This window comes from Marmota monax, unplaced genomic scaffold (assembly GCF_021218885.2).
Source record: "Marmota monax isolate L192 unplaced genomic scaffold, Marmota_monax_Labrador192_F-V1.1 WCK01_AAM20220418_F8-fsc00002, whole genome shotgun sequence".
Lineage (NCBI taxonomy): Eukaryota > Metazoa > Chordata > Mammalia > Rodentia > Sciuridae > Marmota > Marmota monax.
The window spans coordinates 35652845-35666750 of record NW_026693571.1 but is presented as its reverse complement, the minus strand read 5'-3'; the positions used below and the strand labels follow the sequence as shown (position 1 = coordinate 35666750).

General features: G+C 35.5%; 1 protein-coding gene across 2 annotated transcripts in view; it reads right to left on the bottom strand.

The window, feature by feature from the left end:
• Map9 (microtubule associated protein 9) overlaps nt 1-10640 on the bottom strand; it is a 33471-nt gene extending 22831 nt beyond the window's left edge. Inside the window, exons 1-5 of one of the 2 annotated variants that reach the window (XM_046459127.2) lie at nt 10492-10640; nt 9514-9663; nt 8578-8662; nt 7077-7397; nt 2397-2620 (exon numbers count right to left, since the gene is read on the bottom strand). In XM_046459127.2, the coding sequence (XP_046315083.1) occupies nt 2397-2620; nt 7077-7397; nt 8578-8662; nt 9514-9588 (705 nt within the window). In that variant the 5' untranslated portion in view covers nt 9589-9663; nt 10492-10640. The remainder of the gene's footprint in view (nt 1-2396; nt 2621-7076; nt 7398-8577; nt 8663-9513; nt 9664-10491) is intronic. The other variant, XM_058583891.1, reaches the window with a different exon arrangement.
• Between the last annotated feature and the right edge of the window lie 3266 nt (nt 10641-13906).

The following is a 13906-nucleotide window of genomic DNA, read 5'->3' as shown; positions in this document are numbered from 1 at the left end:
TTGTGACATCTGCGGGATTATGCTATAGCTGGGATCTTCAACGTTCCGCAAAGGCCCATATGTTAAGATTCTGGTTCACAGCCCATGTACTATGGGGAGGTGGTGGAAGCGTTTGGAGGTAGTCTCGCAGGAGAAAGCTGGATCATTCATGGTGTATGCTTAAAGGGGATACTGGGACCCTGGCCCTTCCACTTTCTCTCTATTTCCCAGATGCCATGAGGTGAACAGATCTCTACAATGCACTTCCACCACGATGCGCTTCATTGCCACAAGCCCAAAGCAACCCCACCAAGAAACCAAGGACTAAATTCCCCAAACTCTTGAATCTTCCCTCCTTTTAAGTTGATTATCTCAGGTATTTTGTTACTGACTGTAAGGCAGAAGGAAGGGTGCAGTTTCAATTGAGTGTTTATACAAAGATAAAGAAGTTAGAGCATGACTCAATGTAGATGGAATAGATCATGAGGAGCCAGAAGTTGTTATACATAGGGGAAAAAAAGAAAAATTAGATGGGAAATCCCTGAGATAGTGGGCTTACAGCACAGTCAGGAAGACTTTCATATTGCAAAATACGAAACATTTAAAGTGTTAAATATAGAAGTATCTAGCAATAAGATAACAGTTGTAAATTATGGCTATGTTACAGACATTAAGGTGCATGTGGTCTTAAAATCCCCAGCAACATGGAAACGCTTCATAACCTAATGCTAAGAGACATAGAAAAAGCACAACACAAAACATGATGCAGACTAAGATGACACATTAGTGACAAAAATGTGGGAGAATAGCTTTAAAGGGGGTAAGAATAGTAAACTTCATTGCTATTATGTGATGGGATTATAGTTGGATATTTTCTGCTAATTTTTTTTTCTCACAGTATAATGTAACTTTAATAATTTTAGCAATCTTTTTATTAATCAAAAAGAGACATAAAAATGTTTAAAAATATCACTTAAAGTTAGGTATGTATCTGTTTAAATGATGTGCCCCCAAAATACAGGTCATCCAGAAGTCCTTAAGAGGAAATAAGGTACTTGCATGTAGTTAGGATGAGCCATTGAATTAGATCCCCAATGTCTGATGGTATCTTTTTTAGGAAAATAGGGAGAAACAGAGGCACAAAGGAAACAGGGAGGTCATGTGGTGATGCAGGCAATGATCAGAGTGATAAAGCTGTAAATTAGGAAATGCCAAGGATTTCTGGAAAATTTTAGGATTTCCTAAAGCCATTTGAAGGGACAGGGTCTTGCTGATTTGGGTCTTGATTTAGGACTTTTGGCTTTCAGAACTAAGGGAGTAAATTTATGTTGTTTTAAATCTTTCAGCTTGTGGCCATTTGTTATATGGTCATAAGAAATGAATACAATTTTCAATTGATCAGATAATTAAATACAAAATACTTATTTGGATTTCTTCTCTTGATTTTTTAGAACAAATTAAGAAACAGCACAGAAATGCTGAGCAAAATTTGAATCAGTATCCTGACTTGATTCCTCTTGCACCACTCCCAGAGAGTGCATCCTTACACACTTAGATGGCAGGTAAGTGATAAGAAAAAGAGGTAAGATTGATCAGGTAATGTCTAGTTCTTTTTCCCTGATCTGTCCACACACAGATTATGGAGGACGAATGTTTTTCCCATACTTTCTCCTTCAAAATGTAAGGAAGAAGTTCACTTATTATAGTGAAATATAAAAGGAAGGGACAAATGTTCTCCCTTAATAATGCTGCATAGCAGACTTCCTCCTGGAAACTCAAAGAGTCATATCTGAACTTCACTTTGGCATATCCCAAAGAATATAAAGCAGTGTCATGAACATTCAGTACTTTGTTGTATGAATAAAACCAAATGCATAAAATGACACTAATATTGTCCTTAGCCATAAATTGTATAATTCAATATGTATATGTATATGTATATATATATATATATATATATATATATATCCATATATATATATATATACATATATATATATCCATATACATATATATATATATATATATATCAGTATTATTATTAGAGATATACAGTATTATATACACTATTATGTAGACTCATTAGATCAAAATTATTTTAACACATTACTTTCTCTGAAATGGGTAGAATCTTAAAAAAACAAATTATGGCTTAATTGGAAGCATCTCGCTCCTTCTTAGTGGTATTTAAAATAATGGTATGTCTTATAATTGATGGAGTTTTGGACTCAGTGAAATATAGTCTATTTAAAAAAAAGCTTAAAATTATTTTCATATCAATTGTAGAAGCAAACATGTAAGACCCATACATACACATAAATGCATGCACACAATTCATTCTCTTTCTATTTTTCTAGTAATCAGAGGCAAATGCCTGAATTCAAGAAATAATTCAACAGCTCAGCAGTAGTGCCAACCTCAAGATCAAGGTTTTCAGAGAATGTTTTTTCCTCAGCTTCTAATTGTCTGCCATCCAGACTTGGAAGGGAAGGTGCAGAATTGAAGTCTTCACTGAGAGCAGTTTCTTTATCTTCTCCTAGTCTTTCTTTCTCCTCCACGTGCCTACTCTTTCTTAACAAGCTCCTTGGCAGAGGTAAAGGCTTAAAATGGTCATCTGTTTCAAGGCTGCTGCTATTTTCTGCTAAAAAATAAAATGTTTTAAGATGATTGGGGGAAAAAAAAAACACACAACAAAAAACACTTTGGCTTTGACCACTGCCCCAGAGATACCAAACTTCCCTCCAGTGCCATGTCCTAGAAAGTCCAGATGAAGACCACACCCTTCTCCATAAGCTCCAATAAGATCCAGATAAGGAATAATTCATGGCCCCCAATTTTTAACAATGTTGCCATCAGTATACTTTAAAGTATATTGAAAGTAATCAGTATACTTTAGTTTTATGAGAAGTTAACTCTTCAACTTTATGAACTCTCATAATATTCAAAACATTTGAAAAAACATAAAACCTTGCCTCAATAAAATGAGGAGGTTCATGCATCAAATCTTAAAGTACCTGAAGCCAAGCTATGTACACACTATTGATCCTCATAACATAAAAATGACAATGGCCCTGTCCAAGGACTTAACAGGTTGGGAAGGGAGATCATTTATAGCAAAGGTTTTTTGTTTGTTTGTTTGTTTTAACTGGGCATTGAACCTAAGGACACTCTACCACTGAGTAAATCTCCAGTTCTTTATTTTTTATTTTGATTTTAAGGCTGGGTCTTACTAAGCTATTGAGCCTGACCTTGAACTTGGGATCCTTCTGCCTTTGCCTCCTGAGTAGCTGGGATTGTTGGTCTTCTTAGACAAACACAAGGACAAGACAAAGGTAAGTGCTGTTACAAGCATGAAAATGATGACACTGGCACACAAGGGATAGAAGTCTTACCCTCTCACTGGAGGAATGAATGAAAAAACATGACTAGTGAGTTACCATTCTTTGAGTCCAAAGGGATTTAGCTTGGTGATAGAGCACACAACTGAGCATGCAGGAGGCCACAGGTTCTATCCCCAGCACCACAAAGACAAACAAATGAAAAAAATAAATGAATGAAATTTCTCAGTTGCTTTTCCCAAGTTGAAGTTTAAAATAAGAACCAGTATGCTGGTATGCTTCTAGCCCTCAAAACACTGATTTTTCTTCATTTATATACTTTTTGCCTAAATTTTACCTATTACACATACTTCTTCACTAGTCTACCAATGTATTCTTCTAAAACTTTACAACTAGGCTAATTAATACATACATCTTCTTTACCTACCAAAGGGCTTATGAATGTTGTTAGAGGATTCCACAATCTTGTCAAACTGGTACCACTATAAATGCTTCCTTGCCAATTTTAGTTATATCTAAAACTCTGGTCAAATGTTCAACCTCAAGTCAAAGAATCTTCCTAGATTCCTCTCTCCATTTTGCCTGCAACCAAAGAATCACTACAGCCATTGATTCTACTTGATAAATATCTCTCTCCTTTATTTTATGCTCTTCATCCCTAAGTTAGCTCCTCATCTCCTCTTTCTAGACAGTGCCTCAGGGATATCTATAAAATGTCAGACCCCATCACTCCCTTCACAAAATTCTACAAGGGCTCCCCATTATCTAATCCTATAGAATAAAAACTCAATAACCTTTGAATAAAATGAAAGGCTTTCCTGGTGTGTCCCTGAGTGCCTTGCTGCCCTGTCTGCTGGCACACCCATTTTCTATTTTGTGTTCCTGGGATAGTGAACTAACACACAGGTTACACAACTTTCCTGTCACCAAATCTTTTCCTAAGCTGATTCATCTGCCTAAAACATCCACTTCGTGTTTCTCCTCCTAAAAACACTTGTTATCTTTTGAACCTCAGATTAAGTAGAATATTGGACAATGCCTAAAAGAAGGTACTAGGTCAACATTTTATTTTATTGTGGTAAGAACAGTTATCATAAGATCTACCCTCTTAAACATTTTTAAGCATGTAATACAGTACTAGCTATAGCTTTAGGCACAATGTTGAACACAGATCTCTAGAACTTACTCATCTGGTATAACTGAAACTGTTGAATAGCAATTCCCCATTCCCTGCTCCTCCAAGACCCTGGCAACCAACCACCAATCTACTCTGTTTCTATAAGTTTGACAAGTTTAAATACCTCCTATTTGAGTTGTGGCTCTGACACTTATTATATATCCTCATATAAATTATTTGACCTCTATCTACATTGAAGATTTCCCACTGTTCAAATCAGTTAAAATTTTCTAAGTGCTTATAGGTTCTTGGCAAGAGAATATATAGTATGTAACACAGTGCCAGACATATCACAAGTGCTCAGTGACATTAACAATGGTGGTAAACATTTCTTAGCCTTTTTTTTCTTTTCTTTTGGTTTGTGAATCACTCCTGTGTTCTTTGGAACAGTTTCTCCCTGAATCCATCTGTGTGATATTGGTGGATTAACACATATCTCCACCATAGTCAGTGAAAAGTAGGGATCCATGATTTGCCCTACCACCACCATTACTAACTTATTATTATTATTATTTTTTTTGTTCTATGCTTCCTACTAAATTGTAGTCTTAGATGATTGGTACTAAGCCTTTTCAATGTTGCATTCTTATTTACCATCACAATGCTTTTAGTATGATGAGACATAATATATTCACTGTATATGCATGAATAAGTAAAATAATTTGCTTATAGATAGATGCTAAATAATAATAGAATGTTTAATTTATTCCAATACTGTTGTAAGCATTTCAAGTCTAAGAAGTTATAGAAGAATAAGGCTAAGCTCATAAAGCACAGTCCTTCTTTCATGAATGAATCATTCATATATTCATTTAGGTCCTTAAAGAATTCTATACAGCACACTTTTCTTAACACTAAATAAATTTTCAAATTTATTCTTGAACATAAAAAACCTGAAAATAATGACTTTTTAATATATCTTATACTAAAATTCCTCTTCCAGAAGTACTAGAAATTTCTAAGATAGAAAAAAGTCTATAGATTTCCAAATGCTTTTTAACATTTATAATCAAATATCTAAGTTCTCTACTTAAGCTACTATTTTTGTGTTACATATACTGAACATAATATTGCAGATGCCTAAGTAGAGCATTTGCAGTCATGCTGCCACCTTGAGGCTAAAATACATATGTCTTTGTTCATCTTAACTCACTGCACCTTTTTAACATGATAGGTAAATTTTTATTTTGCTAGTTATCTACCATTCATTTCTAATTTTATTCTTCCACGTGTTTCAGAACATTTTGTTTTTGATGCTAAATGCTCATATTTTTTAAATAACCAAGGTCAAGTATGTTCCCTTTCTCCATTGTCAGTTTCACTCATTACCCTGGGAAAATATGTCAGTAAGTTAATGGTTTCATTATGCTTTGTGTTTACACTTTTGTAGTGTATTACAGTCTATGAGAGTCATTCATTAGATTCTCAAAACAATTTTGTAGGACAGGAAGAGCAGGTTTTCTCCTCCTCCCTATGAGGACAGTGAGACTTAACCTATTTGCTGAAGTCAGATATAACTAATTTATGATGGCTTGTTTTTCAGTGTCTTAGACATTATTCAAGGGTTTTTTTTGTTTTGTTTTTGTTTTTTGCATCTTTCCTTCTTTTCAAAGTTAGTGGGATTCTGTGTGCTGGGCAAAAGGAAGTAGTTCCCTAATGCATGCCTGAAATAAAGTTTGTCTGATATTATCAGTAATATCTAACATGAAAAGTATGAAATGTTCACCAGTACTGTATTTACTGATGAGATTTTTACTAAGGCTAGCATCAACTAAAATTTTCTTTATAAAATGAAAGGAACAAGACTGAAAGATATCAAACTCTTAACCTTGCATCCATAAATTTTTGTGCATCTTCCAAAGGACTTCAAGGGGCGGGTTCCAGCTTTGTTCCACCTTTGATCCACTGTGCTTGGAGTTCAGTAGAATACTTGGGAGAACTCTTGTATTCCCAGATCACACCAAGAATTTCCTTTCAGAAAACTGAATTTTAGTAAATTTTCCAATGCTATCGAAAGATCAAATGGAGATTCTATTTTCTTAAGGAGTGTCTGGAAACTTTGATAAACAAATAGCAGTGACACTTAAAATATATCAATGCCAAAAAACTGTTCTGGCAAAATATTGGTTTAGAAATGATTGTTTTGTGGTGATGGAGATTGAAACAAGGGCTATGTACATGTTAGGTAAGTACTCTATCACTGAGTTATGACGACTCAGCTCTGGAAATGACAGTTTTAATATTTAGAGTATAGAGTGAATAAGGAAGCATCCCATTGTGTTTCCATCCCTAAGAACAAAATTTAAGCTTATGGGCATATGTGTTTTGGGAGCTGCAGCTATATATAACTATAGGTGCTTTGGCTTTTTATTAGGCACCAGAAGAAATTGAAGACAGAATATACAACTGGATATCAGAATTATGAGTTTTCTCTGTGGTTCAGTTGTCTTATTTGTACAAAACTGTAAATTAAATATGACTTATTTTTTTAACTATATACTACCTACCATATAAAGATATTTTGAAATTATTGTCTTAAAATAAATTTTCAAGAAATACAATTGTAGTATCTAACAACGTACCCGAAGATGTGCTTTTGAGCGAAAAAATTCTGGGTTTAGGTTTTAGTTTAATTCTCTCTTTTTCAACTTCTTGATCTTTATGCTGAGATTCTGATGAGGAATTTACCACCATGTCTTCATAACCATCAGGTGCCACATCTTCGTTGTTTTTGACAGAAAATTCTGGCCCATCTTTGGTTATGTCACTGTTTGATTTCTTGGTTTTCAAAAAAGATAGTTTTGGAGAATTATTTTCTTCATCATCTGATACATGAAAATCATTCATTTTTTTCTTAATGGAATTTTCATCTATGGAGGTATCAGAAAAATCACCCAATGAAACTGAAAACAGACAAGAAAAAATGTTTTCAATAGTATATTCTAAATCTCTTAAGGTCATATTAATTTTTTTTAAAAGAAAGATTACCTTAAAGTCTAGAAAGGGTTTGAAGTAAATTTATAACCATGTTTAAGTGCAAATTTATTTTGCAGCTCTTAAAAACAGCTAATCTAGTCTGTCCTGAATTTGAATTTATGTAATAACATTTTCAATTTCATTAATTTATTTAAAGTATTTATTGAGTGCCCACAGGGTGCCAAGTACTGCACTTACTCTGGGAAATGCCATCCAAAGATTCCAAAAAATAACAATCAGCCTTGGGACATTCAGATTCCATTTTGGAGAGTAAAATCTTCATTTGTGAATCATTTCATCATAAAAAATCAAGAATATTTGTAAGCAAAAGAGTTTAACTAGATTGTTTTCCACATAAATGTTGTAAATGCAATTGCATCCGTACCAAAAATATTAGATTTTACTAAAACAAAGATAATAAAGAATGCTAACTTAAAAATAGTGCAGTGATTTACTATTTTTACAGAGAACATTGAGTTATTGACTGAATATATATCAAAGAGTAGAACACTGAATTTCAAGTTCAGAATTCTATATGGGGTACAGAGTTAATATTTGAATGGAGCCTAAAGTACTAATATTTTTACCTAATTAAAATACAGCAAATTAAATCAAAATGGTATTGATATATACAATGTGAATATATTGTCTGTCGTTTTTAAAAGGACACCTTATTATAGTCCAAAGACCTGATAAGACCTTATAACTAGCATTATAAAAGTGCTTCTGAGGTACACTAAAATTTAGCTTTCTGGACCCCAGTTACCAACTAGCTATTGTGCCTCCCAGTGTTAACTTTAAGGAAGAACTTGTCCTCTTCCATGTAGTTTACCCCTAGTCATCATTTTATTGGTGTCAGTTAATTTACATATTCAAAAACACATTCACAAACAATCAAGGACAATCAAAAAACTTCTTGAAAATTAAGACTGGATCTCTAACCCATTAAAAGTTGGAAATCTAAAACTAATGAAGTCAATGGCATTATTTTAACATAAGTCTTTTTTTTTTTTTTTTTTTTTTTTTTTTTTTAGGAGGAGGGGAGTAGGTCAAAAGTAATGAAGCAAGAAACAGAATAATATTTTACTTTTCCATCCTCTCACATACCAATCTCATCGCTCTCAAAGTCATCTGAGTATTCAGAACTCCTCTGTCTGGCCGAGCGAGCTGTAATCGCTCTTATTAGCTCATCCTGAAATGAGATAATTAAAATCAATTCCAATTCAAATAGGATGGAATATAATATCTAGAATTAATTTGTAAACAAATAATAATTCTTTCAAACAAGTTGCATTTATTTAGCGTACACTAACTCCAAGCCTACATTGTACCATGCACCCAATTGAGTGAGGAGACTCAATGCAAATCACCATCACCAAGGGCACACCCTCATGGTGCCTGCTGTTAAACTGGAGGAGACCACAATATCAAACAAATTAATTGCAGATTATAATTTGAGCTAAATAGTAATAGGTAAGAGGGGACTCGATTTATATAGGATTTGTTACAAACTGCCATTTTGGAAGAAAGTGGTACTTTTTTTTTTGGTTTTGTTTTGGGAGGTTTGTTGAGTTTTTCTTGTTTATTTGTTTTTGTTTTTAGAAAGTATGTGCATGCTAAGCACACACTCTACCACTGACCTATATCCCCAGCCCCAAACTGTACTTTTTGTAAGCATATTGCAGAAACATATATAACCCATACTGAAAATTTAAAGGTTAAGTTAAAAACTGTAATGACCCAGGAGAAAAAACTTCGTACTACAATAGAAAAAAAAAAAAAAAAGGTTTTATGTGAAAATAACAATTTAAAGTTGCATTTTAACTTTTAACTTAGTAAGAACCTACAATTAAGGTTATTTTGATGGCCTTAAAGTCACAAAGGAGGATTTGTAATACTGGTGCTCAAACATGATAGATGATCTGCAAAACTTCAAAAAGAACAGAAGACTTACTCCTGCTTTATAAAGGACCATTCCTATAACCACCAAGGTCCCACATTCATAATACAAAAATCAATACAAAATGTCTTGAAATATTTTACCTGGAAAGTAGTTCTTTTGGTAACTTTTGGACTCTTGGTGTATGCCAAAGTTGTGCTGAAAACTTCGTCAGACATACTTTATCTTTTCTTGTTACCTTTATCAAATAGCTAATAAATAATTGGAGCAATTCATTCAACCTTTGATGGTGGCTGAAAGAGATGAAAACCAAATCAGACTATTGCATGCTTAAAATTTTCTATTACTACATTTAACACAAAAAATAAACTAAACAAGAAGAAAGAAAAAAATAGCCAAGTCAAATTTAAAAAGTATCACATGAACATTGACTACATCTTCACCTACAAATGTGGAGTTCTTGTAAAGAAATAAATTCTCACCACAAATCTCTTTCTAAAAAATAAAAAAGAAAGAAAAGAAAAATGCCAATGGAAGTTATCTTAAACAGTTTTGCATTTTAAGGATGAACAAATAAATGACTGCTATTGGTTAATAAAAATAAAAGTTGCCAATTAATACATAACATCCTATTTTTCCTCTTTTCCATTCAAAAAAGCAAAGCATTTCTCAACTAGTCATGCTCTATTAAGTCCACCAAGAGGATTGTATACGTTATAAAAACACTAGCCTATACACAAATTGCTTGCATTATAGCTCTATGCAAAGAAAATAATCATAATGCTTAACCACAAATAGCCAGCGATATTTTTTTCAAGCCACTTTTGTCCCTCACGAAAGTGTTAACAAGGCTAGGAAAAACAAAAAGAGGTTTCCGCGATGCTGTATTAACATCGCTGTTGCTCAAGCTCCAAGCTGAAGGCCTAGACCAGGGCCGCAGGATCACCCGCATCAGCGCACGTCCCAGTACCACACAAACTCCCGGCTGGGCCAGGTGCCCTCCAGGTCCCCGCCCGCCGCTCACGAGCCAGGGCCCCCAGCAAGAGCCCGGCCTGTGCACACCCCGAGGCTGTCACCGCCGCCATCCGTCGCTACCCCAATGTCCCGCGTTCTGTACCCACCCCCGCCAATCGCGTGGCGGTCTCCCAGAGACCAGGAGGACGGAGGCACTCGCCTGGAGCAGGAGGTTCTAGCCTCAGTCTGGGCCTGGCAGCGCTCAGAAACCCGGACTAAGCAAGGAGGCGGGGCCAAAGACGTAGGCGGGAGGCAGTTGCTAGGCGACGGCGTCCCCGGGAGGAAGTGACTTCTACAACGCCGGGTCTCTTGGGTACCCAACACCGCCCTTCCGCCTAACACGTCACTGGGGGCAACCGGCTGGACTAAGGAAGTGACATCGCCTGTCTAGGTCTTGGGAGAGGGTTCTGCGCGCAACTGTGTTGCCTAGGAGACAGGATTCGCCCGGCTCCAGAGATCCTTCCTTGCTCTTGCCGCTGAGCGAGGGTCTAAATCTCAGATGTGCCTGAGGCAACGTACACACAGAGTTTTGCCAGAATTAGGACATGAAGTTCTGTGAATACGTGTAGGAGTAGAGTGTGACTGGATGTGACAGACTAGCAGAGTAGTGACGTTTGCACACCACAGTCACCTGCAAATTTTAATACTGGTGACTTTTCCCTACGCAAGTGGATGTTGTGCATATAAGCGACTGTATGCTTCAGTTTCTCCTTAAAAAAGAAAGAAAGAAAGGAAAGAAGAAAAGAAAAAGAGATAATAATAATAGCCATCTTGAAGGGTTGCTGTATTAGAGAGAATAATACAGATGGAATACTTGGAAGAGTGCTTGGAATTGCATTCAGTCGATATTAGATATGATCTTTATGCAACTAAGCCACAAAAGGCCTGGATAGAAGTCAACCCTTGTGCACACACCTGAGAGCCCATTTCAGTTCCTGCTTTAATGTAAAGCTTCCCCTTTGTATACTTAGTGTATAATCTGGTTAAAATCTAATCAGTTGACAAAGTGATCTTATAAGCTGGAGGAGAGGGTGTCACTAAGGGGAAAGTCAACATTATCTAATTAGCATTGGTTATACTTTAAACTAAAGACAACAAAATAAAACCCCAAAATACATATTTAAAATTTCTAAAATAGCATAAATTTCATGCTATTTTTAATTTATTTTTATTTATGCTATATTTTTATTTTTAAAAGAGTTCAGTTTTGTTTAAATTGCCTAATGAATTCATCAACTAGTAGTTAAACTTGGCATTTTTCCTTATCTCTGCAATATATTAACATTTTACTTATTCAAAATGATTTATAAATAAATCACATTAACATATAGACTTTAAAATCATTGAAAAATGCACATAAAAAGAAGTAAAAACTTTAGTAAAAAAATAATGCTTTTAATAATATTTGTGATCTACCTTTGAAGAAATGTGCAGTTTATGTCGGTCCACTTGTTACTGTTTGGGAAACTCAGTTTGATCAACATTTGCTTAAGTTTGATGTTTTTAAATATTTCTGAGTAAATATCTGCATAAAAGAAGGATTTTTCATTTTCACTAGTTACTGCTAATTTTCTGACCTATGTAAATTATTAACCAACAAATGTGATTCCCGTATAGTACCTATGCCCACACTGAGAGGACAGCATCTACACTTTCCTTAAAAGTGATATACTAATTTGCTTGTATTGAAATAATTATAATTATGTACAAGTATATGCTTTTTCATTTCTTTCTTATTCATTTCACCAATACAGTTTTCACTTCGACATGGTTTAAGGAATAAAACTCAAAAAATATTAATACAAAGAGTCCTTGGGAAAACATTCTATTTTTCTATGGAACAAACTGGATTTTTATTTTCAACTTAGTAATTAATAGAAGATAATAATTAATAGTTGATGTAAAGTTATGCCATAGAAAGCTACAGTAAAGAAAAACAGTTAATCTGAAATGGTTAATTACTCCACAGGATTCAAATCACAATATCTTTCCACTATTCTCTTATTTTAAAGCTGCATAACCTTAAGTGCTATGTGAATATTTTCAATCATCTTCAGTATAAGTTAATGGTAACATTATATAATATTTGAATCAATAGTATCATTTTATATAAAGCATAGTTGGGAATATATGTAATAATATACTAATATATATTATATGTAGTTGAATATATATAATTGTTAAATGAATGAATTCATGAATAAATGAATAGCACTTTAAATTAAAAATACTTTTAAAGCATTACAAAAGAAGTTCCCAGATGCTCACTTGAAAATAATTAAAGTACTACAAAACAAAAAACTCTCAGTATTTTATTGTGGTGAGCCGTGTTTGTAGACCATTGCCGCCATTAGAAGATGGCGCCGGTCTCTATTGTAGATCTTGGTAAACAACTCCTTATTAGGAAAAGTTGGCGCGCTGTCCCTCAACACCCTATGAGAAAACCCTGCGTGGCAGCTTTGGATTGGACTTGAGTAAGCTTTATTAGGCTGTGTGTGGGTGCGTGGAGAAAGAGAGCGTTTGAGAGAAAACTAGAGTTAAGGCCTGAATAAACCCCTGAAAGAAGAATCCTGTGTCGTGTCTTCCTTGCTGGCGAGGGGGTCGTGACAATTGGTGGCCCGGACGGGGAACCGAATACCTCTCAATCCCAGGATCCAGAACTTTCAGCGGTCAGGGTGGTGCACCGGTAAGTTCCCAGGTAAGTGGGAATCCGCAGAAAATTAGCGGGTCGCTCCTCTGTAAAAAGAGAGAGCGGGGATTTTTTGGACTTTCGCTTTATTTCTTTGCTTTCGCTTTCTGCATTAACGCAATGGGCGCCTCTGCTTCTAGCCCTATTCTGTTAGCCCTGGATGGACTTACGATCTAAAGGTTTAAAAGTTAAACAGAGTACTTTGCAGATGTTCTTAAAACAAGTAGATCTAGCGGCCCCGTGGTTTGCTTACTCGGGCAGTCTCACGACCCCCAGTTGGGAAAAGCTAGGCAAGGATTTAGATTTTGCACACGAACAAGGGACCCTCGAAGGTGGGGTGATTCCCTTATGGAAGTTAGTAAGGGGTTGTTTATCTGACAGTAGATGTCAGGATGCCCTAACCAAAGGACAGGAGGTTCTTGAACAATTGCATGAGGAGAGGTCCGAGGGAGCTGAAAGTATTAAGAGTGGGGGAAGTGATAGAGATAATAAACGTTCAAGCCAGCCAAAGACTAGACTTTATCCAGATTTGACTGAATTGAAAGCCTTTGAGGAAGACAGTAGTCCAGACAATGAGGAAGTATTGGAATTGCTATCATGGCAAGCTAGAGAGAAAAGGGGAAAAGGTGAAAGTAAAGGGCGAGGTGATCCCCGAAAGGCTGTCTACACAGAACATAAGAACCCAAAGACAGATGTGGGATATGAGGAAGAGGGGGTGGATGCTTTGGAGGTTCCTCCTGACCCTCCACCCTATCCTAACCCAGGACTCAATAGGACGTTTCGTGCGCAAACTTGGAGAAAGTTTCATTCGGACATGGGTCTAGCATTCCCTG